Here is a 26,294-nt window from a genome sequence, read left to right on the forward strand (position 1 = left end):
GGTCCTTCCTTCGCTCCGCGCGGACGTCGTAAACAACGCCGGAGCGCGGGGGAACGAGAGGGGAACGGATCGCGCGCCGAGCTGAACCGGGAAACAGAGATACCCGTGCGTGAAAACACCGCCGGCTAATCGTCGCCGGCTTTTAATACGGCTAGGAGACGTGCAAACGTGTCACATCGGCAAAACAGAGTAACTGAGAACCGTGAGTCAACTGAAATGATGTCATGCATTTAAATAACTCGTATTTGCGTAGATCTTTAAATAAAAGAAATCTGTAATGTTATTAATTGTGCCCATTTTCCACCCAGATGTAAAATAATAAATGGGCGAAGCAGTTCTGAATTTTTGAGGTTTTTGAAATCACGGCTGTAAGACAGGCTGACTTCTTGAAAAGGTTCTTGCTCAAAGCCCGGACAAGACAAAAGGCTCCTGTGTGGGCACTGCACCTGAGTGACGGCCGCGTGCCTCAGCGCGGTGACAAAGGAACAGGCGTCCCACAATGCAAAGCTGCACTGGAGCCCAGAGGAGCGCTGGAGCCCTGGCTGCTAGCTGCTAGCTTTTCCCTCTGCTCAGGAGAATCCTCCCTGACCCAGTTTGTCATTGCGAGCAATTAAAACACACCAAAAATGCACTGTAGTCATCTCTCCCTCAGGATTTCAGATGCTGTACTAGAAAACATTTCCAGGTATAAAAAGTATCCAAAATGTGTAGATTTTGGATGCTTTTTTATGTGCATCATTTTATATGTATTTATTTAATTCTCTCATTCTTTTATTTGTAAAAACATAAAAGCCGCAGGTACACTTTTTCCAAAGATGGAAACGTTCATTAGCACTGCCATATGGCTGAGCTCGTTCTGAGGGAGGGAGGCGGGCTCATATGGGGCCACGCCTCCCGGTTAATTGGGCCCAAGCACCTGGGATGCTTCACCAAATCAAGTCAGGTGTGAAAAGTGTGCCTCTTTTCTCAGTATGAGGCTGAGATTGAGAGAAGTGAAAAGAAAGAAAGAGAGAGAGGCAGAGACAGAGATGGGAATCTCACAGGAAAACATTCTTTGGACTTAGTTTCCCCCTCCCCCCCCTCCCCCCCCTCCCCCCTTTGCTATTTGGTGCCCTACATGCTTCCATGTCTGCTCTCTCTCTAAGCCAGAATCAGTATTCCGGTCCATACCAGATCAACTGTATCTGCCTGTGTCTGACAATTCAGTCCTTCCCAGGGGTGCATCGCGGTGTGCGATAATTCGGTTCTGAGACCTGGAAAAGAAAAGCTGGCTGTTCAGGATGGAGACCTGCTGGAGTGCAGCTGGCCCAGAGGCTCTGTGGAGCGTGCAATAACACAGGCAGCAGAGTGTGGAAGCTGGAACAGCACTACAGACTCTGGGTCCTGCCTACCTCCTGACAGCCAGATGCAAGGGCTGATCCCTCCTCCTCCCCCAAGCCCCTCCCCGCCTCCCAAGCACCTCCCCGTCCCCCAAGCCCCTCCCGCCTCCCAGCCCCTCCCCGTCCCCAAACCCGCCAGCCCCTCCCTCCCCCAAGCCCCTCCCGTCCCCCAAGCCCCCCATCCTCCAAACCTCCCTCCCCGCACCAAGCCCCCATCTCCAGCCCCTCCGCCCCCAGCCTCCCTCCGCCTCCCAAGCCCCCTCCCCGTCCCATCCCGAGTCCCTCTCACCCTCTCTCCCAGCCCCTCCCTCGTCCCCCAAGCCCCTCCCCGCTCCCCCAAGCCCCTCCCCGTTCCCCGTTAGTCTGCACTCTTCTCGAATTATCCAAGATGAGCAGCGATGGGGAGTGCCTTCATATACTAATGGAAATTCCAATGTGCAGAAATGTATGTGATAAAAGGTTCATACAATACAAAAAAGGCAGTTTAATCCACCTACCAAGTAATTTTGCCCATATTTTGGAGCATATCTGTCAAGCCTGCTCTAGAACACTCCAAGGGTTTCTGTGTCTATTTTGAGCACTAATCAGCGAGTTAATTAATAACTGTGCGAAGTTGAAAATACATCCTGGTATCAGTGTTCAAAGCATCATTCTGTTCTCTTTAGTTTAATTTATTAGTTAATTTTACAGGGACAATGAACACTAATTACAGTTCTGTGAATGTGCCAGGGAGTTAGCCAGGCCAGCTAACATTCTGTAGTCCCTGGGCTATATGTCTTTGGACTGTGGGAGGAAACCTACACGAACACGGAGAGAACATGCAAACTCCATGCAGATGGGATTCTGACCAGCCAATACTAGTTGTTCACGTGTAGGGACATATGAATCTCAGATCCCTGGAAATGCAGTGATACCATAGAATTTCAGTTGCATCCTATGGCGTGACTAGTCTTTGAAAGCAAGTGAAAATGGAGGTCTGGGGTGTCGGGCATCGGATGAACATTTATTGTGAATTTCAGGATGGGTAACTGCTGCACAGTGCTCTAGTCAATTCCCTTTCAGTTCCCTATCTATCTCTATTGAACATAACAGGCATTTTTCAATCAGTGAATTGAATTCTAGTTCACTTCATGAATCGACTGAATTGAAATGGAATTGACTCCTCTTCACAGTTCAGCGCTGCTGCTGTTACATCCTGTAACAGCAGCAAATGTATACTACGTAAAATATAAGTGATATAATTGGCCTGGACAATGTTATCTGCTATGCAAATAAATAATTTAACGTACAGAAACATGCACTCTAATTTTAATTCTGAAATGTAAGGTGCTTTCAATTAGCATGAACATAACTGCTGGTGATTAATGTGTTTTTCCTTCTGCTTCTTTTTTTTTTTTTTTTTTGCTGAGACCCACTTCTTTCCAGCACTTATTTCACATTTACCGTTTGAAATACAGCACGTTGAAGGGCTGGATGGCTGAAGGCCAGAGCTAGAGCCCCTGGAGATTCAGTACCTTCAGTAAAACCTTCCCCCAATACCCCCATAAACTCACCAGTGCATGCTGCACACCACACTTTCTCTCCTAATGCAATATTCTAGTCTTTCTTGCTTTATGAATATAGTTTATATTTTGAATTAATGCTAAGTGGAAAAGGCAAACCCAATGTGTCTGGCTTTCCTACTGAAAGTATAATTCAGTTCTTGTACTGACACCTACATAGTCCCTAACATCCAGTGGAATAGCTCCTGGGTGTCGAAACCCATTACACCGTTTCAATTGTGGTCATTTAGAAAACCCAACAGGAGCAAAGTTAATTAGCAGGCAAATATAAACCCAATATAAACCAACATGAGAAATGGTTAATTAAAGAATAATGAACTGAAAGCAAGTAAATTTACATTTCTAATCTGTTATGGGAAAGTACCAAATAAAATAATAAAAAAACTGCTTTCCTCAAAAATTCAACTTCTCTCTACTAAAACTGTGAAAAACATGAGTGACCTGTACCAACATCACCAGGCATCAAGCCCAGTATATCATTTATAAGCCCAGTAGTATTTACGTGTGCAAAAACAAATATTAAAAACTACTGAAAACAAAAAGCTAAATTTCAGTGAATGCCAGGTATATCATGACAACTTGTTTGTTGGTGTCATTTGTTGAAACTTTCGGTCAGATTTGTTGGTTGAGAATTTACTGCTGCATAATTCATCCATCTGTTATTTATACCCACTTATCCTGGACAGGGGGGATGCTGGAGCCTATCCCAGCATGCACTGGGCCAGAGGCAGGAACACACTCTCAACAGGCCGCCAACCTATCGCAGGGCACACACACACCATTCACTCAGAATTACCTTTGGGCAATATAGAGTCTCCAATTAGCCTAACCTGCATGTCTTTGGACTGTGTGAGGAAACCGGAGTACCTGGACGAAACCCATGCGGACACGAGGAGAACATGCAAACTCCACACAGAAAGGCCCAGTCCAGATTCGAACCCAGGACCTTCTCTGCTGCATTATGTGCATCTAAAAAGCATTACATTTTGAACAATGTTGTCATTGTCCTATTGTGTTACACTTCACCCTTGTGGACAGTAACCCTTCGGCCTATAGCAGATTAGAGGGAGCATCGCTGCATATCATTATGCATATAGCATCCACCAATATGCATACAGTATTAATGCAAACTATATTCAAATATATATTTGAGTTCATAGCAATTTTAAGTTAATTCATGCTCAATTTCATGCCAAAGTTGACAGCCCTAATACATACATACATGCATACATACTTACATACATATATAAAATGATGCATGCATACGTACAGACATAAAAGGGTACATACTGTGTATGGATGCACACATGCATGGATGCATGGCTACAAGCATGCATGCCATGCCATTAGATCATGCAGTCCTTGTACAGTGTTCTGCTTGGAGTTAATGCTTAAATTAGTGGCACATTCAGTTTTGAACAGGGTACAGGAATCTGAAACTGAACGTTACATTTCAAAAAATGCTTCCTCAAGAATTTCCACATAAATTATGCAGCTTGTTCAGATTTAAAAACTGCTTCGGATGCAGGAAGCTCTTTAAAATCACACAGGGCTGTCTCCAGGTTCCTAATCATTATTATCAGCATAAGCCATAAATAGGCTTTTTGCTCAAATGCCTTTGGGCACGACGGATGAACTTTTTTGTTTGTGCTCTGGAATAAATATGCGCAGCTCAGACATGTAGACTTGGCTGAGCATTCGCACACTGTATATTTACAGAGTCGTTTATGGCCTGTTTTTTTGCCGGTTTCCTGAAATTAAGCTATTCTTCACATCAGAGCAAGCAGTCTCTCACGACGTTGGCTAATTTTCCCATAATGCTTTTGAACGGGAACACAGGAAGTGCTACTCACTGAATTCCAGCAGTTTTTTTTTTTTGTTCTATTCATAATCCTGGTATGAAAATAATCGCTTGTTCTTATTATATATTCTTCAGACATAGAACGGTAATCTCAGTAGAAATCAATCTGAATTTATTACAGGACTTTAACAAGAGCCAGTCTCAGGCCCCAACACTAATTACAAGTGGAAATGTATGCACTTCCTCACGTTCACCTTGAGCTGACACACACACATGTTGCACGTGTGAAGTCCTCATCATTATATGATTTGGAGTTATACCGCACCGTGATATTTCCTTGTTCCAAAGTAATGTATGCAAATGTATTCTTGCTCCTTCTTAATAATCCAGTCAAAGAGTTTTTGGACCTGTCCCTGAAGTTCTGCAGCACACCTTGGATCAAATTCTGCAAATCGGACAAATTCGAGAGCAAATGAAATTGTATATTTTAACCGTGCAGCAGCGCTGAGAGAGATTCAAAATTACTGTGGTTGCTTTTCACAAAAGATATAAAGCAAATGCAATAAAGCTGAATGCGGTGTCAAACAGTTTATGACTGGAAGGCAAGATGCAATATTTCTGAGGATTAAATAAATTAACCACAAGCAAATACAATTTCCGAAGTAACCATTTAGCACATGGACATGTTGTAAGTGACATCTCCCTTTTTCTAGAGCCAGATAATGATGACACAGATGAAAACTAGCCATAGCACTGTCACGAATATAACGAGAAGTCAAGAGTCAAGAGTGGGCCACTAGTGCTTGAGCACATTTTGTACCGGTGGAGCTGAAGGGCGTAGAATGATAATTCTACTACAAGGGCATCGGCAGTTTCAAAGCGCCAGACCGGCTTTTTCACCGACCGTATTTTTCATCCGCTGAACTTTTTCCTTCTTCTCCTTTTGTTCCCGTTCGTCTTTATTCGGGGCGGACGACGGACGGAGAATGTTAAAGCGCGAGGTTATCGCCACGCGGCTGGAATGTTGGATGACGCCTTCGACTCTGAGAGAACGGAGGTAAAAAAAAAAATCCCGTGTGTCGAACGGAGCGGTTACAACACGAAAATCGGAACGATGAAAAGGGGGCCGGGTCCGATCCGGTCGGGTCGTAAACGACAGAACGAATGAAGCAGGGGAACGGCCCGGCCTGAAACTGCGCCTAAACGTTCGCGGAATCGCAAGAACTCGCCCCATAAATCAAGCGAGGCTATTTGGATTAATGTATCGCCTGAGAATGCGAAGGGCTTTAATGCAGAAATATGCAATAGCCTCCCTCAGATCAAATGACTGCCTAAAAATATGAGACTGTGACACTTCTATGATGCATCAAAAAGGTTTGCCGGCAAGGACATTAATAATGTGGTATTCATTTGCCCACTGTTGAACATATACGGTGTTGAAAATAATTGTTTTCAGTGCGGTTTGTCACTGCCTCCCACACAAGAGAAAATTAATGCCTCAGCCTAATTTAACAACATTTGTGAAATCATGTGCGATACCAGTGTAATTGAGCCACTGGGGTCAAATAAACACAGCGAAATGACCACTCATGTATGCAGGCAAGTCAAAGCAGGTACAAGCTTCCACAGTGCACACCTGTGAATGGTAAGAGGTATAAATCCAATTAGTTATCTTCAAATTCTAGCGTGTGAATTCATCACAAAATTAAGAACAACTACTACAATGAGTAAGAGTAGAGCCTGTGTACGAAAGTGATGAATAAATAAATTGTAAAGCAGCCACATGCTTGTACATAAACGCATGCTCCATTTTTAACATTTTCTTGTAAATTATTTAAAAAGTGCTTAAGATTGACACAGAGTTGGAAGAGGATGAAGAGATGTACCCAGTTGGATTCCAGTTCTTGGATTTTGGGAAGTTTGAGAGGATATTTAAATTAGTGGGAAAACTGAAGATGGGTCAGAAGACCTTTGTGGAATATATTCAAGTGTCTGACGGATCAGTTAATTAATAATCCACTAATAAAAATAATCATGCAATCTATAGAAACTGGACCGATACCTGATGTCTGGACAAAGCCAGTTTAGTGGGTAAGACAATAAATCATTTTCATTTTTAGATTTTTTCACTGAGATGCTGGTTACATTGGGTAACCAACCTCCAACTGAAATTATTCAAATTATAAATGAATGTCCGTAAAAGGGATGACTAGATATTTGACAGAGTTTGGTAAATCTTTTTCCCCATAGAAAAATTGAACCTTTTCAAAATACCGTATGTGGTACTTCCTTTCAAAGTCAGTGATGCACTTGTCCTACTTTGATTTTTTTATTTCTTAAAAGTTTGAACACGATATTCATCCCCAACGGACCAGTCAGACGCAATATCTTGTTGAAATACCAACATTGTCTGCGCCAATACGTTGCATCAAAAGCATCACTTAAGTTGATAATCTTTGTTTGCCTTTAGTTTTCTCTTACTTAGACTGTTTTCATGAGGCTTAATTCACACGATGGCAGTCAGGCCAGTATGACTGCTGAACTCAGTTTGTACTGGCCCCACCACCAGGCTAGCGCTAGCTGCTTTTCCCTAGCCTTCCCGCTGCTAGTGATGCATTTCCTGTCTGTGCAGGAAGCTGTAGTTTCCTCTCGTTATTGCGCGCTATGCATTTCCTGCGCGCCGTATCCCGAAACCGCTCCTGCTGAGCGTTGTCTGGCGGTATTTTACGCTCCCGCTTCGCGGCCGCGGGCGTGGCATTTTTCTCCAGACGGCAGTTGGGCGTGATTGGCTGCCTGCGTGCTCCTGGCTCAGCGGTGCGTAGTAGTGTACCCTCCGGATCAATACTGGCCTGTTTGAGGAATGCACACGTCATCAACCTTTAAACATGTCAATATTTTACATATCCGTGTGATGTATCTCTGAGATACTGTCTGTGAAGCTTTTTATCCATTACAGCTGGTGTTTGTGTTCGTAAACCTCCTGTTTGTCTATGCATGACTGGTTTTACTGTTCACGTTAAAGTGAGAAACTTTGTCATCCTATCGGGTATTAAATATTTTTTGTAAATTAAAGATTATCTGCATTAGCCTAACCGATGCCAAAAAGAGTACTCTACCCAGACGCTTAAATGCCACACGCACTTGTTTTGCGAAACAGAGATCTGAGCAGGACTTGATGGCTTTATTATGCAAACACTGCGGCTGATTTATAAAAATGACTGAGACCGAGAACAAATGCTTAATGTTCAGCCGAAATCCCTCAGCTGTCGTTGAAAGAATGTAATTTCTTCCGTGCCTTTTTCTCTCTCCTCTTGTTAGGCAGGGAGCATCGTTTTCATCATCCTAACAACGCGGGCCGAGGGGGGAGAGCGGCCTCCTCTAAGCCCACTGTGCTAAATCGCAGGGTCCTTTGTGTTCGAGCGGCACGCTGTTTTGACTCCGCTGAAATTAGCTGTGAGGGATAGACAGGCCGGCGCATTTATTTGCGGGAAATGATTATCAGTTTTCGTGGCTGTGTTGTCAGACGGAAGAGAGAAGGATCTCTTTAGCCGTGTTTACACCGGAGGGAAGCGCCGCCATCCATTCACCTTCCGATTCCTTCACTTTGAACACTGGGTCTACGGATAAAATAAACTACGTCTCTTCCGTCCGCAAGGAAAGGCAGTGTCACCGAACAAAGAGAGACGGGAGTTATTGCGGAGGAGATGATAAACGTCCTCCCCGCGATTTACTTCAAGAATGCATCGCTTAATGTCTGCGTGCGAATTCGGAGCCGATTTCGCTTGCAGGTTGTACTGTACCGGTGAAAGCGAGATAGCTATCATGTTCACAAATAGGGTGGCTGGCTTGAATAATGTGCGCACTTTCAGCGCTTCATATCAACACTTTCAAACATGAGAGGCATTTGAAAAATACTGTCTGGTCTGTAGCGTGTGAAATAGCCACCGGCTCATGGAAAAGCGTGTTGTGGGAGCCGGTTACGGGCTGCACCAATCAGGGTGGGAAAACGAGACAGGTCTCTGACTCACAGTGAATGAGCGCACTCATTCGAGCAATGAGCGACTGCCCAGACCCAGAAGACCAGACCGGGGCAATCTCAGAAAACAACACTGACGGGCGGTGGCTAGGCAAACAGCCTTGGGCCCATTAACGTCTGGCAGGTATTCCAAGTGCCGTAAAGTTCCACCCTGGCCTGCACTTCCACACCCTCTGGCCACAGGGCTCTAATCACCCGCTGCAGCCATGCTAATGTGGCTACCGGCAGCCTCGGCAGGAGTGTTATGGCACTGGAAGAACCAATGTTGCCTACTCTGGCAGGGGGCCACCTCTGTACGTTAATTGTATTTTGGGGGCCCACATTGACCTCCATGCCAGAGATAAATGGGGGGGGGTTGTCCCTGAATGCCCCGAGTCGGCAGGATGAATGGCCTACGGCAACCTGGGAACCCGTTAAAATGTCAACATGGCAACCCCAGCTTAAAAAACAGACCCCATTAAAATGTCAACATGGCAACCCCAGCTTAAGAACTTGCCCCGTTAAAATGACAACATGGCAACCCCAGCTTAGAAACTAGGGGAGCATTAAGCAATAAAGTCTGGCAGAACTCTTCCACAGAAAGGCTCCTAAACATGATTTCTCTTTATTTTCCAAAAAGCCAGTTCCCCACATTATACTCCCCCCCCCTCCCGTTGCCTCACTGGACAGTCTTTGGGGAAATCTCCAGATAGACTATGATGTTTGTGTGCCTGCAAAACCATCACAAGCACCAGAAGAGAACTGCATATGATTCTCAAAGCCCTCGCAGTGGGCAAAAAAAGTACATGCTGCTGCTCTACCAGGGAAATACTGACACGGGCCGTCTGAGCACATCTATATCATGTTAATTTTGTGCATTTCGGTGCCAAAATTATCATTACGCAAATGGGGCTCAACGCATGGTGTGGCTCATTCACAAATATGATCACAAATAAAAACTTTAAAAATTAGAACTAATGTTTTCAGATTACCTGGAACCTGGCAATAATCAAGTGCAGTTCATTTCAAATTCACCTCATGTGGAAACTTGCCAGCCGCCACGGCAGCTGTGATGGTCGCGATACAAAGACTCCGCCAACGCGTCGGGCGTACAAGAAAGTGGACTTTCCATAAAAGGGCATCCCTCTGTGTCAACAGAGACTGAGATGAATCATCTTTAAATATTGCCACGCAAATTAATTACTGCAAGAGATATTGAAGAAGTCCATTTGCTGGCCATGCAAGTGATCTGCTTCCTTTTCCAGTCATCATATGTGCACCAGTACGTGTGTGTGGAAATTAAAAGTAATCCCCTGTGTAATGACAGACGCATTTCCAGTGATGTCACTGAATCAGCGATTGTGCATCAAGAACAGGTGTCAGCGAAAGCAGCCTTTTATTTTATTGGTGAACTGGGAGGTAACTTCAACGAGACCCATTTTGAGTTCTATAAAAAAAAAAAAGGGGTTCGACAACTGATGCCAGTCTCGACCTCAAATGTGAACGTAATTCTGCAGAGGAGAGAAAACGTCTGACTGTCGAGACATATTATCGTCTCGGTGAGATAGCATGGCACCCGTTCCACCTGTAAGACCGGCTTGTTGTAAGAGGTCAGTTTAAATTGAGGGCTGTTAGCTATTGTAACAGTAGAATATGGACTGGGATAACCGTCAGTTTCACTGCATTGGGCAGGTACCTCAAACGGTGCCCGTGAGCCACTTTAATTAACCCTCAGTGCACAACTCTGCTGTCTCTATACCATGAACTCACTCTAGCTAACTCTGAATACACTGAATAAAATGTGTTCATATTACATTAACTTTATCAACAACCTTGCAGTTGAACTGAAAACCATTTTTCTTTGGTCCTCCCCTTAAGATCTTTTCTTTACTGCTCTACTCAATCATGTCCAAACAGATATACAGCACTGACATCATGTGTTATCGAGTTCCATATCTGAGACCTTTCATGGCAGTTAAGTTTCTTGATTTTAGTCTTGGAAAGTTAGCATTCTCCCGTATTGCCAAGATTAGCAGTTCCTGAGCACTAGCGACTTCTTTCTCTCTTTTGACATTTCCAGTGTGACTTGAATGTGTGCATTTGTACCAGTAACAGCACTATCTATTTGGGTGTGGTTTCAATGGTGCTTTCTATGCTGTGTGTTAATATGGTGATTATAGCAGTTGCAGCTAGTGCACAATTAACATAATTCACTGCTCTCAGTGTTGTTTCTGAGCGGATCTACCCTTTACAGTCTTACAAAAAGCAGCATTAATTTTTTGCATTTGAATTTAATTTGTTATAAGTATGGTTGCCTGCAATTAAGAACCCAAAACAGACCTCAAGGTAAACTGCACAGCCCGAATGCTTCAATTTAGTTAGTTTTTTTTTTCCAGATAATAACAGGTATCAGGAATGCGCTTGTGTTTGTTTTGTGTTCGTAGCAAGGAAAACAAAATAAATGTTTTTCTTTTTTTATGCATTAATTTTAAACCGTTGTTGAGATGTCTGGCCAGATAAGAGGGGGAAATTGGGCGGCACCTACCTTTCCTTTGTCCCGCATCGAACCCTTGCCCAGGATGGACATCTTGGCGCCCGTCTCCTCCTGTAGCCTCTTCATGGAGTTTCCCCTCGGCCCCAGGAGCTTCCCCACAAAATTAAACTGCGAGGAAGAGGAGGAATGAAAAAAACAGGAAGAGGAAGACCGTGAGGAACGTTCCGGCAAACCGCTCTCCAGACGGAAAACATCAAAACCGTTCTAATTGACCCTGCGCTTCGCGCAGATAATGCTGGTGGGACGTCGTTATTTTCACTTGACATTTAGTCAGTCCCTTCCATTCATGAATTAATGAATGAGTGCATTTTAATTTAAATAGCCCATTCTCATCAGTAAATCTGCTACTGTTGATTAAAACATCACACAATTCCGTTGTTTACGAGCAAGCCCCTGTGTACAGTCGGTAATTGGATTCGGCATTTGCATAACTAATTAAAAAATAATAATTTTACATTTTCTTAGCAAACACTGGCGTACCCATGGCGACTTGGGGCCCCACTTTACCTCATGCACACAGCTGTGGGTTTTACTGCGCCCATCGCTCACGCTTCCAATAGCAGCTCCCCCTCCACAAAAGCCAGGGCTTACACTGCTGAGGTCCCCCTATTAGACACTACACCCCCCATCCCAAAGCAGACCATCACGCACTGGCCTCCTAGGCACCGCCTTGCCGTTGAGCCCAATATCGGGTCCCGGTGACGGGCGCGTGACTCTGCCGCTCAGTGACCCGGCCAGGCGTGTGCCGTGCCACGCCGCGTCGCTGCCGGGGGGGGCGGGGAAAGGGGGGGAGGGTGGAGCCTGGGGGAGGGAACCCGACACATGCCGAGGCCACTGCGGTCCTGCCGGGGGCATCCGGGGGTTGGATACCGGATCACACCGGAAAATAATGAGTTTCTTCCCTAAGGGAAATCAGACAGCGCTATCCAGACGGAGAGCCATCAAGCACCCCCCCCCCCCCCCCCGGTAACACCTCTCAGCCGCTGCAGACCTGCGGCTGCGGTTCTGAATGGGACGTGCCAATCACCTTCTTTCTTTCCTCTTTTTTTTGTCTTTTTATTCTGTGAAATACTCCAGCTATGAAGCGATGCTGTTGGAACCCAGCCTTAACAAGCTTCTGCAGACCACAGAGAGAGTGTAGACTGCTGTATGCACTTGGAAATATGTATGGGGAAATCTGAAGGACTAATACACACGTGCACCAGCACACACAAGCAAGAGCGGCCTTACGGACACAGTATTTATCCTTATCTTGGCATTCCATTTATCTGTAGAGGAGCTTTTATTTATTTATTTATTTTTTGCTTTGTGCTTTAAAAAGCGTTTTTCATTTTTCTTTTTTTCCCCGTTTAGCACCAGTATCTGCCTTTTGCACAGTCCCTCCCACTTTGTCACATTTCCCCAACATGAAAAATGGAGAAGTTTTTCCGGATCTCCGAGCAAAAAAAGAAAAAAAAAAAGTACATCTTCTCCCTTCTGAGACGCTTTTTAATCCTCCCTCAGAGCTGCAGTTTATCTGTTCCTGTGAAGAAGTCTTTCAACAGGCCTAGCCGCCCGGCCCGCCGATCCCTTTCCCGCACTTCACTGACGTCGCGGCTAGACGGTGATGAACAGAGTCTTTAACAGCCACACATCACCAGAGTGGATTCGATTAACGGCTTTGGCCCACTTTTTGACTTTTTACTGCAGTTTGCCTGCCTATTGTAAAATGTCCCGGGTCTCTGGTGAAGAAACTGGGATTGTATGGAGGAATGGCTGCTCTGTGTGTGATCGACGGTCTCCGTCTAGCCAGGGTTTTTTTAAATTTTATTTTATTTTTTAACAGCAAGACGCGTGCGTCCAAAGCCTTTTTCACATGTGAAATACGTAAACATGCGAGCTCTGTGTCAGGTTAAATCATCGCAGGGCTGTAACAGGATTCATGAGCTTCTGTTTAATTACTGTTAACAATGCGTACAAAATGTCTGAGCTGCATACTTCCTGAGCACAATGAAACACAAAAAGTGTGGCACTTATTTCTTGGGAAGTGATGGTCTGTCAGTCATTTTTCTGAGTATTGACAGCCTGTTCATTTACTGCAGCTTAAATGAAATAGTTATATTTCTGTCATCGTACATGTTTTATTTAAAAAACACAGCATACTGTTTATTTTGGCTATGGTGGAAGAGGTGTAACATTTTCATTGTGTACATTAATTATTCTGCATACTGGTTTTATATTTTGGACGAGGAGTGCCGTAGTTATATGCAAGCTGTGATCAATTTTGCAATACCAAGCCAGTCCTAATATTGCCTGAGCGCGTGCAAACTCCTTAGCCAGTTTCTTTTGTAATAATAAGCCCAACAGCTTGTTTAAATGGCCTGTATGTACCTACCTTCTCAACGTTCTGTCTCCACACACACTTCTCCATTAAAACACATTTTAATGACCTCTAGGGGTAAAACTGTAGTTTCTTAGGGTAGAAGACATTAAACCTTTGTGTGTAGTTCATCTATCTGACACTGCTGGTGCGTAAGCCATGGTTTTAGGATGCTTTTCCACTGCACGTGGGATGTGCATTGGGGACCGCAGCAGGTTTCCTGCATTAAATTCAGTGCCTGACATTGAGAGTCTCTTAAAGGGTCATGTGATGTTGCGGCCGGGGGGGGCGGGACGGCCGTTAGGGCGGGGCTGTGGGCGTGACCCACTTTAACTTCGCCCCCGCCGGCGGTTCCCACGCCGACACTCCGCAGCTGATAAGGCCTCGGAGCAGCTGCGGAGCGTTCGCCACCTGCTCGGCATGCTGGGTAATTCCAGCGCTCGTCTCCCTCTCGCTGGCCTCCGGCCACACCGCCAAAAACTGCATTAAAAGATCTGGCGGCGAGCCAGAAGGAACAGGCGGCCGGGGATGTTTATTCAAAATAATTTTATATTTTGAATATTCTATTGCTGCCAAGATTGAATATTTTGGAAAAACAACCCCCCCTCCCCTTCCCACTACCACAGACTCTGTAACTAGGTAAATAACAAGGCAGAGCACCACAGCTGTGACATGAGTATTTAAGACCTACGCTGAACAGCTCATCGCTGCTCATTTGCATATTTGACTCCTCCCATAAACATAAAAACAAGTCTATAACATTTCCAATGTTGACCATTAAAATGGTATGTGTCTTCTTTGTGAACTTAGATTCAACCTATGACTAATAGTGAGAAGGTACCATAGCATAATTAAGTGCATTTAGCTAACATGAGTACTGAGACAGGAAATGGAATTCAGAAGTACACTGGTGATATTATTTGAGAATATTGTGAAATCAATGGCAAATAGGTCTTAGTGCAGGCCATCACCAGGTTCTCCAGTGAAACTGGTCGATTATGGTTTAATGTACCTTGGACTTTGTTGCTTGACTCTCTCTTTGATAAATATTCTCCTCACATAATCAGTGCATGGCGCATCTAGGATTAATTTGGATGATGGAGGAGCTAGCTAGTTGGCTTGGGTAAAATCCCGCTTTCTTGTTCATGAAAATTAAGAAGTATTTGAATATTGATTTTTTTTTTTAAAAAGAAACTGATCTCATGGTCAGATATTTTAATAAGCTACTTACGTCAGCTGTGGGCAGTGGGCATTGCGGTTTTATGTGGAAAACAGTCTCTCTCCAATGTCTCCTCCAATGCGGAGGTTGTTTTTTTGTATTGCGCTAGAGCCAGAAATGAGCTTATTCTCCCCCCCACCTCCCCCCCCCCGCTCAGCAGGGTTGGACAGAGAGGAATATCCTGCAGCTGTCTGAGAGTCCTTGAGCAGATGGCCGTGCCGGCTACTGTAAGAGAGAGCTCGCAGGGTGTCCGCTAGCAAGGGGCCTGTTTTCATTAAGCTAACGAGCGTCCGCGGTGACTTAGCTGGGCAATTTGGGTTTCATCGGGGGGCACGGTTCACTGTTAAATGAGCTCTGAATTCGGGCCCCGCCCCCCCATGCAGATACGTGCGTACATGTCGTCCACGGTTTGTTACTAGGGGGGATGGGGGGTGGGGGGTGGGGGGTGGCTATGGTGGATTTTCACAATGGAAAAGTAATGGTACTCGTATATGGCAAGTCTAATGATTTTCTTTGACTGCTGTGATGTCAATAAGAAAACAACCAATAATATTTGTCCTTCAGGATAAAGCGTTTCAAACCGCAGCTGATTAAAATGGGAAATGATCACATGCCTCTGCACCCCTGTGAGCAGGTGTCGGTTCGTAGGGAACAGGATCCAAGCGATCTATGCGAGAATATTGATTTGAAATGCTTCTCATTAGCGGATAGCATCCAGCATTTCCAAACGAGCACAGCGATGTGTGAAAGGAGGTGTGAGAGGTAATTTGCTAAGTGTGAATTCTTCAGTTTCGTGATGGTGAATTTTTAGGCTTCTGTTTGTGTGCATGAGGAAATCAAATTTGTCATTGTGGAGCTTTCCAGAAATGAATAACATCAAAAGTCTAAATTCAACTTTTGATTTATAGAATGCTTCATAGTGCTCTGACTTTTTTCTTTTGAATGCAACTGTTTCCTAAAATACCCAATTTGGGATTGCTGCAGTTTCATGCTATTCATTACATTACATTACATTACAGGCATTTAGCAGACGCTCTTATCCAGAGCGACTTACACAACTTTTTACATAGCACTTTACATTGTATCCATTTATACAGCTGGATATATACTGAAGCAATGCAGGTTAAGTACCTTGCTCAAGGGTACAACGGCAGTATCCTTACCCGGGAATCGAACCTGCGACCTTTCGGTTACAAGCGCAGTTCCTTACCCACTGTGCCACACTCCGTCCATATTCATAAGTACAGTATATGTAATTCATAGCAGTTTGAGCCATTCCAGTAAGGTCACTCCACTAAGTACACAACACACTGCTTCAAGTTATGGGTTGAAATGGTCTGCACAAGGTGCACCTGATCAATCCATGAAAATGTCTGAAGATTCAATTAATACATTTCATATAACACGTTGTATATTTTTTCATTCCTTTACATTGACTTTGTTTGCTGTATGAATTTCCCCCAGACAAGCATTTTCAGTTTCGTTGTTACGGAAACTTCCAGCCAATCAGATGTTTGCTAGCATATCTCAGCTGTTGTTCCCCAATAGACATTGTTCGGATGGAAGGCCAATGGAGAGGCTGTGAGGCTGTTTACTTAAATCACCCATCTACCTAATTACCCATCATACCCTCTGCTTGTGCTCTGTTAGATGCTCCACTCAACACTTAACCTCCAGGCCTCGATGGCCAACTACATTCTTAATTATATGTGGGTTTCTTCATAGATTTTTCTGATTGTGGACCTCCTTTTGGTTTTTTAATGCACGTGATTGGATGTTCATTTCCTGGTTTTTATGGGAAGACTCAAGAGCCATCAGAGCTGGGCTTGATTAGGTCATCATTTGAAGACTTTTAGGGAAAACCAGGTTACATCTGGGGTCTAACAAGTGCCACTTATGGAAAGAGAAGGAGGCCTTTGCCTAATTTCCAAGCTAATGGCTGAAATGTGGTTGTTTTTCAACCCTGTACAGCCGATTGGAAAAACAGACCCTTGCGATTCCTACCCACTGCCTTTCCCCCAGGTCATGTTTGCAAAGTAGACCTGGCTTCTCAGTTGACAGTTCTTTTATTTGAGAAACCTTTTCGTTCCCTCTTCTTCTCTTCTCTCCCAATTATTTGAGCCCAAATATTACTGCAGCTGTGGACCGTTGTCGTCCCTGCAATGTCTGGTCTGGAAACACACGCGGCCGTCCCTTCTTTGGCTAACGATGCATTTCCGCCATGGTCATAGCTAGCGCTAGCATGCTCTGGATTCAGTCTGGACTGCGTAGCGCACAACCGCACTGAGAACAAGGGCGTGCGCTGGACCACTGACATCGCCCTTCAGTTGACCTTCCTGGTTAAACACATATGAACAATTAACAAGGAGATATTACTGTATGCTATAATAATTACTTATGAGATATTTAAATAAAAAAAACATGTAATGTTTAAATTTAAATGTGTATCTGTATTACATGTATTAAGTCTGTTTCTGCTATGCAGTCTTATGAAATTCCATTTTTAAATTGTCAAAGTAATTCATTCATTCATCACAAATTCTAACATAATTCATATTCTGGAAACTAGGGTGAAGATTAGGTGAAACATGTTACGTTCTTTTCCGTGAAACAATACTCTGTTTCAATTAAAATGACACCGTAGGCTCGACTCGACGTCTTTGCCAACTGCGTGATTACCCAGGGATCAGCAGGGTTTCTCAGAATGTCACTGGCCTGGGTATCATCACAGAGATGCCCGTGTAGAAGGCCAAAACGATGCACCCTGCATCTGGATCCGTGACGGAAGGATTAAATTTAGCTGAAATTCCCAAAAAAGCATGAGCTGAAAAAGAAAGATGCTGAGTGGCAAGATTCAAAGGACCTTGCCGCCTCCTTTCTGGGCCTCTGGAAGACATACTTTTATTTATCTTTTATTTAGCCGCGTGGTCCCTCTGAGATTTAGAATTTATTTTAACAGCGTGACACACTCACTCACTTTGGACGAAAGCACAAAGTAGAAACTCTTATTCGAAGTACGGGGTGTACAGCAATCAAGTACAGAGCAATGTTTGGCATAAACAAGTGATGACTGGAGAAATGAGCCATGAATTAATAAAGTACTGAGCTATAAATAAATTATTTGCCGATATATTTCAGCATTTAACTGTTAATTTTCCACAGACTGAAAACAACCAAAGCCGGATGAATGTCTGGGTTATCACTAAGGGTGACCAGTCAAATTTTGCCATGTAAGCATTATGTATAATGTATATATCATTGCTTCGGTCTTTATGCCGTAAAATTGTCTCCGTTGACCTTCTTTGGCACACACTGTCACACAGAACATTAGTCATCGCACTGTATGGAATGCTGCATCAATCAAGTATGACCCAGAAGATGCCTTTTGGTAAACTGTCAATAATCAATAAAGGCATCAAATAGCTTTAACGCTTGTTGGTGCATGAACACACTGAACAGGATTCAGAAATGAGCATGCATACTTACATGCACAAAGCATGCCCCAGAGTAAATGTACACATACTACGTAATATTAAAAGCGTGTGTATCCATAAACGTATATGGACACAAGAATGCACAGATACATGTTTGAAAATTCACACACACACACACAAACATGCATGCACACACACACACACACACATGGACACATACGTGCATGCACACACACACATGGACAGACACACACACACACACGCACACACACATGTGCATGAACACATACATGCACGCATACACATACACACACTGAAAACACACCCGCACACGCACACACACACACACTGCACTTGCCCTGTGGATATCCGTACTTGAATCCTCAGCTGTGTTATGAAAGCGTGCGGTCAAGAAACAGACGCGGCAGATATTGAGATCTCTTATCAATCTGCGTAACGGAGGACGCCGGCAACATCTGGCCCAAGACTTGGCCGTACTGAATTCCGTCTGCAGATGCAATCAGCACGAGAGGAGAAACACGCCCATTTCATACAGCATCATGTGCAGACATGGGAAACGTGCCTGGCTCACGCAGGACCGCACGTCCCCACAAGGGCATGAAAACACAAGCTGAACACTCTTTGCCTCTGCTTCCCCCCCCGTCCCACTTTTTAATGGGATCTGAAGCCTCCTTTGATGTGCCACGCATCCAGAAATCCCAGCTCTCGACTCGTATTCGGTCTCATTTATCTTTTTGCAAAGAGAAAAAGGCCCCTTACAAAAAGGCCCTTATAAACCGAAATATGAACAGTTGTGCGTGGTATTAGCAACGCCGTGCTCAAATGCTCAGTATTGCATAATGTGTAAGTAGCTGTCTGGCCTGATGGATGACTAGCTTAGCGAAAAGCTGCACAACTCAAGGGTTGTATTCTAGCTGTGTGTCTACCGGCCGCCAGTGCAGTAGACCAGTGTGGAGTACGCCACACACAGTAAAAAAATTCAGTGTTAAATCAACTCTTTCAGAGTACATATGGTCCCTTTGACCTTTCTCTGTTAGAGCACTAATGTGTACTCAGTTAAGAGTTGAATTAACACTGGACCTTTTACTGTGTAACGTCACCCAGGGAGGAAGGGAGAGTGTTCCTCCTCTTCCTCAGCCCAAGAGCAGCTCCTCTGGTCTATGGGGTACCCATGGTCTCCCAGGATTCCAGCTTCCCTGAGCAGTGATTGGCTACCAGCGTTTCCGAGGATACGGATGCTCAGCTGCACTCTCCTGCTCTCCCAGACTGATAAAACACCGTGTAGCAATATGGCAGCCCCAGATTCTGAGAGAAATGATTTTTTTTTTAAAGAGAAAGCATACGCATTGTGTGTAGTCAGGAGTAGCCCGTTGGGATGCTGGACGTCCCTGACTGATGTTGCCATGGGCCTTTTATTTCCACCGGCCCGGTAAACATTAACTGTGTCCAGAATGTAAATCACCGTAACTAGGAGTCTCTGTGCCAAACAAATCAATAGAATGGATTTTTAAATATATAGCTCGTGCCGTTTGCATCTTCTGAAAAACATCGCTCCCCGGCACGAAAAAACGAACCCCCCGCCGTTGCTCCCCCAAACACCCCACCCCCCCCACCCCCGTCAGACTGAGCGCGTGACTCCTGTCACTTTAATAAATCTCGGAGCGGATCTCCATTTAGTCCGGGGTCCCAGTGCCTCCGCTCGCCGGCGGATGACTGAACAAATATCCTTTTCCGCGCGCTTCCCCCTCTGACAGCGATCCGCTGCTCAGCGAGACGCTCCGCGTAACCGCCTTCATCGATTTTTCCTCCCCCCCCCCCCCCCCCCATTCTCCCCACCGCTCTCGCGCAATCCATTCTGCCCACTCCACACAGACCGCGGTCCATTTGAGCCCAAATGGCTGCCGTTCTCTCGGAAATCCATTAGAAGGCATTAACATGCGTTCATGCTAAATTTGCTTTGAAATCCGTCCAGTCGATTTCACTCATTCACTCTTAGGGTGCATTGTACCTGATGTCCTAAAAGACCCTCTCCTCCCTCCTATCTCTCTCTCTCTCTCTCTCTCTCTTTCTTTCTACCTCATTTTCCCTCTCTCTGTCCCCTTTCCTTTGTCTTTTCTCTCCCACTCCTCTGTCACTCCCCCTCCTCTCTTTTTTCCCCTCTATCTCTATTCCTATCTCTATCCCTTTCGCTCTCCCTGCGTCTGAAGTCTGAACACAATAAGACTAATTAATTCACCAAACGCAAAAAAAAAAAAAAAAAAGAAAGATAATATTGTTCATTTATTCATGCCAGATTTATGCTGTATTGTCTGCGGAGATAATTATACTGCTTCCCAAATCAAAATATCACCCCGTAATTCAGTCGTCCATTATCAATCAGCTCCGTAACGACGCAATTAGATAATTGAATATCTACGCGGAGGACGACGCGTGAGTGGCAGCTTAATAATTCGATTTTGCGTGTATAGCCGTTTCGTTTCTCGCGTTCCTCGAGTCGCGGTTTGACGCGACGCAACGGAACCCTCACCCCCCCCGGCCTTCGCGTTCGCCTGCGGGGACGGAAACCTGCGTTGGGACGTCGGTGAAGTCAGAGCCTCCGCCGGAGAAGTCAGAGCCGCCCGCCGTACCGGAATAGAGACAGATCTGCGCATTTTTACCAGAGCCAGGCCCCCCCGTGTTGAGCCGAAAGCAGGGCCTCTGAAGAAGAGACGACCTCAGAGACTGAGGAAGAGGGGCGCAGAATGCGAAGTGATAAGGTCTTAACATCGACAAGCAGGGGTAGCGTACCCCTCGGAGAACAAGCTTGCCATTTCAACACCACAAAAGGAGAAAATCCCCCAGTATTCAGAGCTGAAATCTTCACCCCCCCCCTCGTCTCAACAAACACCCCCCCCCCCAGCTGCGCCATAGCTGAACAGACGGGGTCTCCCGTAAATGATTGTTTGTGTCACGGCGCCTGCCGGAGGACGCGGAGTGGCGGTAATTCATTTAGGCTTTTAATACGGCGGGTTCCCCCCCCTCAACGCCGTCGTGCGGCGGCGGGACGATCCGAAACGCGCTACGTCCCGTTTGCATGCAGACGTGCCGCTCCGGTCGGGGATGTGCGAGCGCTCTCAGAGGGGCCCGGCCCGGCCTGTCCGCGCCTCTTTTCGGGCGCCCCGCCCGCCTGTACCTCTCCGCTCCTTATTCATGCAAATTACGCTCTCTTGGCGGTGTTTACTCCGCCGAACGACGCACGTTTCGCGCTACGCCGCGCGGGGACAAGAGGTCTGCAAATAAAAAAAAATAAAAAAATAAAAAACGAAAAATAAAACTCACTGTTGTTCTTGGCTGACATGCAAATGTGTGACAGCACTGGCCGCTTTTCTTTTACGACAGGACGTGATGCACTGCATCCAGTGAGAGAGGGGGAAAAACAATTACCCATAATTCCCTGCCCCGCGCCGTGCTCCCGATGCAACATTAAAGAACGCGAGCAAACGGTGTCTGTCGCTCCTGCACTCCTAGCTGGAGGAAGAGGGTGGGTCCTGTTCTCCGCTAGTGAAATTCAGAGCAGCAGAGGGGATATTCGCAGCTTTGCTGCAAAAAATGCAAACGTCTAATTAGACGGAACGTCTTTATTTAATCGTCCCCCTGCACCCCGAGACATCGTAACCCTGTAAAAACACGTGCACGCTTCTGTTAAAGCTTGTCTCGTGCAATTAGTGTCTGACATAAGCCTCCTCACTCTTTTTTTTTTTTTGGGTGGCATCAATTCTTTGCGAGAAAGAGGCTGGGCAGGAAATAATTTTTCACCCAGCCCGCTCCAAGCTCAGGATATTTTGCTTGGTTTCCTATCGGTTGACCACCTTCTCGGCAGATCAGAGATCACGAGATGAGGCTGCTCTTAACAAGAGAAAGACACACTTCATGCATCCATGCTTCAAAAAGTTTGGCCACCCATGTCTATTTATCCCAGCCTGTGCTATCCTAGACATCTTTTTTTTTTCAACTCTCCTTCTTTTTTTGGTCTAAATTGCTCTAAGGGATTAAAGTGAACCAAAATCCACTGTCCTTTCAGGCCAGTCAATGCCACCCCCCCCAGCCCTTGGGCCCTGTCACCAGCGTGAGATAGGATTGCTGTCCCATGCTTATACTAGTGCTGTTTTGAGTCAAACCCAGACACCAGCCCTGCCCCACAGAAAAGAAACTAAGCGGCTCTTTCTTCATGATCGCTACACTGACACCTAAAGCTCCAGGCCCTGTCGGCCTGGCCCGCTGTACCCTGGGGGGGGGGGGGGGGATCAGACCACACCCGCACGCTGGGGGCTGCCCTGTCTGGCGCTGTACCCTGGGGCAGCACCCCATCTGGGGCTGTCCTGCAGCCTGGCCACTGCACTGGGGGAGGACTGGGGCTGCGGTTTGGGCAGGTTTTTCGGCTGATAGGGGGATTATATCGCCCCTGGCAGGAATTCAGATCTAAAAGCTGTCCAGAGATGACTCGGCTGAAAAGTGTCAGGGGCTCCAGCTCTGATGGGCTTAAAAGAGGCTGCGTAGCCAGGCGCTAAGTGGGGTTCAGGGGGACCAAGTGGCCCAGGCTGGGGGGGCGGGGGGGTGGGGGGCAATGGTTAAAGTGAAGTAGCACATGTTTTTGGAACAAGCACCTCTTATGGGCTGGTGTGTGTTCAATCCAGTTTTGCACTCTGACTTTGTGGAAAAAGAGCAGAGTAATTCACTGCTTTAGGAAAAAGGTTTATAAAAAATTAAAAAAAAAGATATTTTAGCATTGATTTAATCCTGGGGTGTTGAAACGCAGCAGGTGCTGTCTCCCCTGTCTGATCTTTGACCCCTTCACGCCCCCCCACCCCCCCCCCCCCCCGGCCTCTTTTTAATGAGCTTCACTCAGGGAAACATCCTGCTTTCGAGAGCTCTAGGGTGGGAGAGAGGGGAAAAAACTAAATAAAACTTAAAACAATGTACTGGCACTGCAGCGTGATAAATAATTAATCGATTACATGCGCTAAGCGAACGTGGCATTGTGGGTAAACCGTTTGGCTGTAGCTCTGTGTCACAGCAATGTCAGAAGTCCTCGATCTGATCGTGACTCACGAGAATACGACCTCATGAGTGGAATTTAAAGAGCCGGGAGCCGAGGCACTTTGGGTAAATTACGCTCGGAGAGTTTTTCAGCGGGGTCGAGGACAGAGGGCAGGGTTCGCGGGATGCGTCACCAGCACACGCGCACGCCTCCTCCCGCGCCTGAGACGCGCTCGCGCCACGAGGCTGTCGGAGATGGGCGGTTTTTATTTTCAGCGCCGCTCCGAGCTGAGCCGAGACGAGACGGAGGCCGTTCCCGAGCTCACCGAAGCGCGCGGCGATTGGACGAACGCTCGGCTGCCGCGGAGCCATTGGGAGATTAATTGAGCGAGCCTGATGTGAACACAATGCGCGGTGCCATTACATTAAGATCGCACGGACACATTTATCCAAAGTGACTTAAAAATGAAGCGCCCCAAGTGCTTCCTTAAAGGTCACACTATGCTGTAACGCTGAAGCGCAGTAATGCTAATAATTAGGAAGGTCACGGTCGATAGCCTCGTGAAAAGAGGAACTAGCCAATGGAGCTAATATCTGGTGCGCTGTCCTGACGAGAACAAACCATTCGATTCAACGTGACGCTGGCGATATGTCCATCCCCCTGCACACACGACCATACATAACACACCAAAGAAACATAACAACAATACTAGTAATAATGATAATAATAATAATAATAATAACAATGATGATGATGATAATAATAATGATAATAATAATAGTAATAATGATAATAATAATAATAGTAATATAAAATAAACTGCAACCAAGTATAGCACCCATCCTTCGTTTTCTCCGAACGATAGCGGAACACCGAGGCGAGGGCGTGGAGCGGCGGGGAGTGACAGATGCGCGCGCGCCCCCGCCTGTTTCCTCCTGAAAGAGGAAGCAGCCGAGCGTCGTGAATCCCTGGAAAAGCCCCCGATAAATCTGCGGAATTAATGAACGCGCATCGGGCCCCTGGCGTACGGAGGCAGGCTGCACAGATGTTGGGTAAACAAACAGGACATTAAGACCTCCTGTGAAGGGGAAGGATCTGACAGGTTGGCGGGACCGTCATCCACACGGATAAAAAAAGGAGGAACAAGGAGCAGACCGAGCGTGCCGGGTTTTATGGGACCCAGAATTCCTTGAAATGAGAAATTAATTTTGCGATGCTGATATATAGGAATCGAGTGTAAGAACCGAGTGGGGAAAATCACTTTTTTTTTTACTTAAAATTTCTTACATTTTTTTCCCCCTTTGGCCAGCTGCCTGTGGGTGTGAATCAACATCTCCACATTGATGATCCTGCTTCACTTAACATTGTCTGAGAACGTTAGTCAGTGCGTTCTGTGAGCCTGTGAATGATCGGGGGGGGGGGGGGGGGGGGGGGGGGTGGAGGTGAAATGTCCAGGAGCAGATGGCCTGCTCAGATTTTAATTTTATTTATTTACTGTGCAGGCTCTGGGACTTTGGAGTGGAGTTAGCCCAAGAGACCCAGACTGCAGTCTGTTTGGTGATCTCCAATAATTCACTTGGGCCTCCAAGCTTCACTCGCAAAGTTTTTTATCTAATGTGAATCCACAAGCACAAACGCCCTCGTTAATATTTTTAAAAAAAAGAAGTTAAATCAAACCAAACAAACTGGCCATCGCGTGAGCGAGAAGGAGAAATGACCGAACCTCGCTCTTTCTCAACGCCACGGTCAGATAGCGTCTTCGAAGTATTCTACTTTTATGTTCTGAGGTTGTGTGTTCCGAAGCTTATCTATGTAAAACACATTTTCGCAAGCTCGGTCCACTTCTGGGACAACATATTTCTTTGGCGGGGAAACAATAGAATTTATTCAGCGAGCCGCGCTTTTCCGCCAAACCTCCGCAGAAAGGTCACGGGTACCGGGGGAACCGATAAGCCCGCGACGGCGAGGCCCAGAAAACCAAATGTCACCAAGTACCGTACGCAATGAGCTATGTGCCGCGGAACGCACTCGCTCCGCACGGCTTTAAAAAGCTGCGGCAGGAAAAAATAAAATAAAATAAATAAAAAACACATTTAGACGAGAACGGTCAAGGTCGACACCCAGACCCCCCCGTGTTCACTGGCGTGGGCACGACGGCATTTCGCGATAGCCCGTAACGCGGTTTCCCGCTGAATGCGTTTCATAATGCCGGGGGATTCAAAAGTCAAACCGCACTCAGAAAACATGGCTTAACGATGACAGGATGGGCTGTAACGTGGCATTATAATACCAACTCCTTGTCACGTACAGATACAGATCGGCGTGCGGCTACAGCGAAGCTCATTTGGTAGTGAAGAGCCCTTTATAATGCTGTCAGTCCCATTGGAGTCAATAAAAATGTCAAGGTCATCTGTGCTGGAGATGGGCTTCTCTTCAATAGCGGCAAGTTGCTGCTCTTCATGATGTAGCGCTGCCTCTGCACATGAAAAAATATGCAAAAAAATCTTTCTGTGGGCAGTTTTGTTCTCACGAATAAGCTAAAAACAGATTGCATAAGTTTGCTCAAATTTTCGCCTGAAAGTGTGCCTGAATTTGCATAGGCATTATGGTCGTTATTCACCCGCTGTGCGCAAGCTAGCACACGGGTTATACATCACTCTCACCCTGCTCTCTGCGTGCATTAAACAATGTCTGTAATGTCAAGTGGAATTTAGAAAAGTGTTTCTGTCTGAAAACTCACTTTTCTGAATCCCCTCCTGAATATATGCTGCCTAGGACCATGTTTTTATTAGACACACACGCAAGTGGAGTCATGAAAAATAGAGAGATTTTTTTGTTGTTGAGGGAGAGCTGCAGAAGGGGTTAGTTTCCTGAGGTTGGTCTCTTTTAAACCGCTCCACTGCAGCCTGATCTGAAAGCTGGGGAGTGGGGTT

The 26,294-nt window shown here is 45.8% G+C and overlaps 2 protein-coding genes across 6 annotated transcripts in view; one reads left to right on the forward strand and one right to left on the reverse strand.

The window, feature by feature from the left end:
- si:dkey-103j14.5 (isoaspartyl peptidase/L-asparaginase) overlaps window positions 1–26,294 on the forward strand; it is a 236,651-nt gene that overhangs the window by 92,274 nt on the left and 118,083 nt on the right. The gene's annotated exons all lie outside the window — the stretch shown is intronic.
- The window catches only part of khdrbs2 (KH domain containing, RNA binding, signal transduction associated 2), a 157,377-nt gene that overhangs the window by 80,141 nt on the left and 50,942 nt on the right, over window positions 1–26,294 (reverse strand). For all 5 annotated transcript variants that reach the window (XM_064317615.1, XM_064317613.1, XM_064317617.1 and 2 more), the window contains exon 3: window positions 11,303–11,419. In XM_064317615.1, the coding sequence (XP_064173685.1) occupies window positions 11,303–11,419 (117 nt within the window). The remainder of the gene's footprint in view (window positions 1–11,302; window positions 11,420–26,294) is intronic.

The sequence above is a fragment of the Anguilla rostrata genome, chromosome 18 (genome assembly GCF_018555375.3).
Source record: "Anguilla rostrata isolate EN2019 chromosome 18, ASM1855537v3, whole genome shotgun sequence".
Taxonomy (NCBI): domain Eukaryota; kingdom Metazoa; phylum Chordata; class Actinopteri; order Anguilliformes; family Anguillidae; genus Anguilla; species Anguilla rostrata.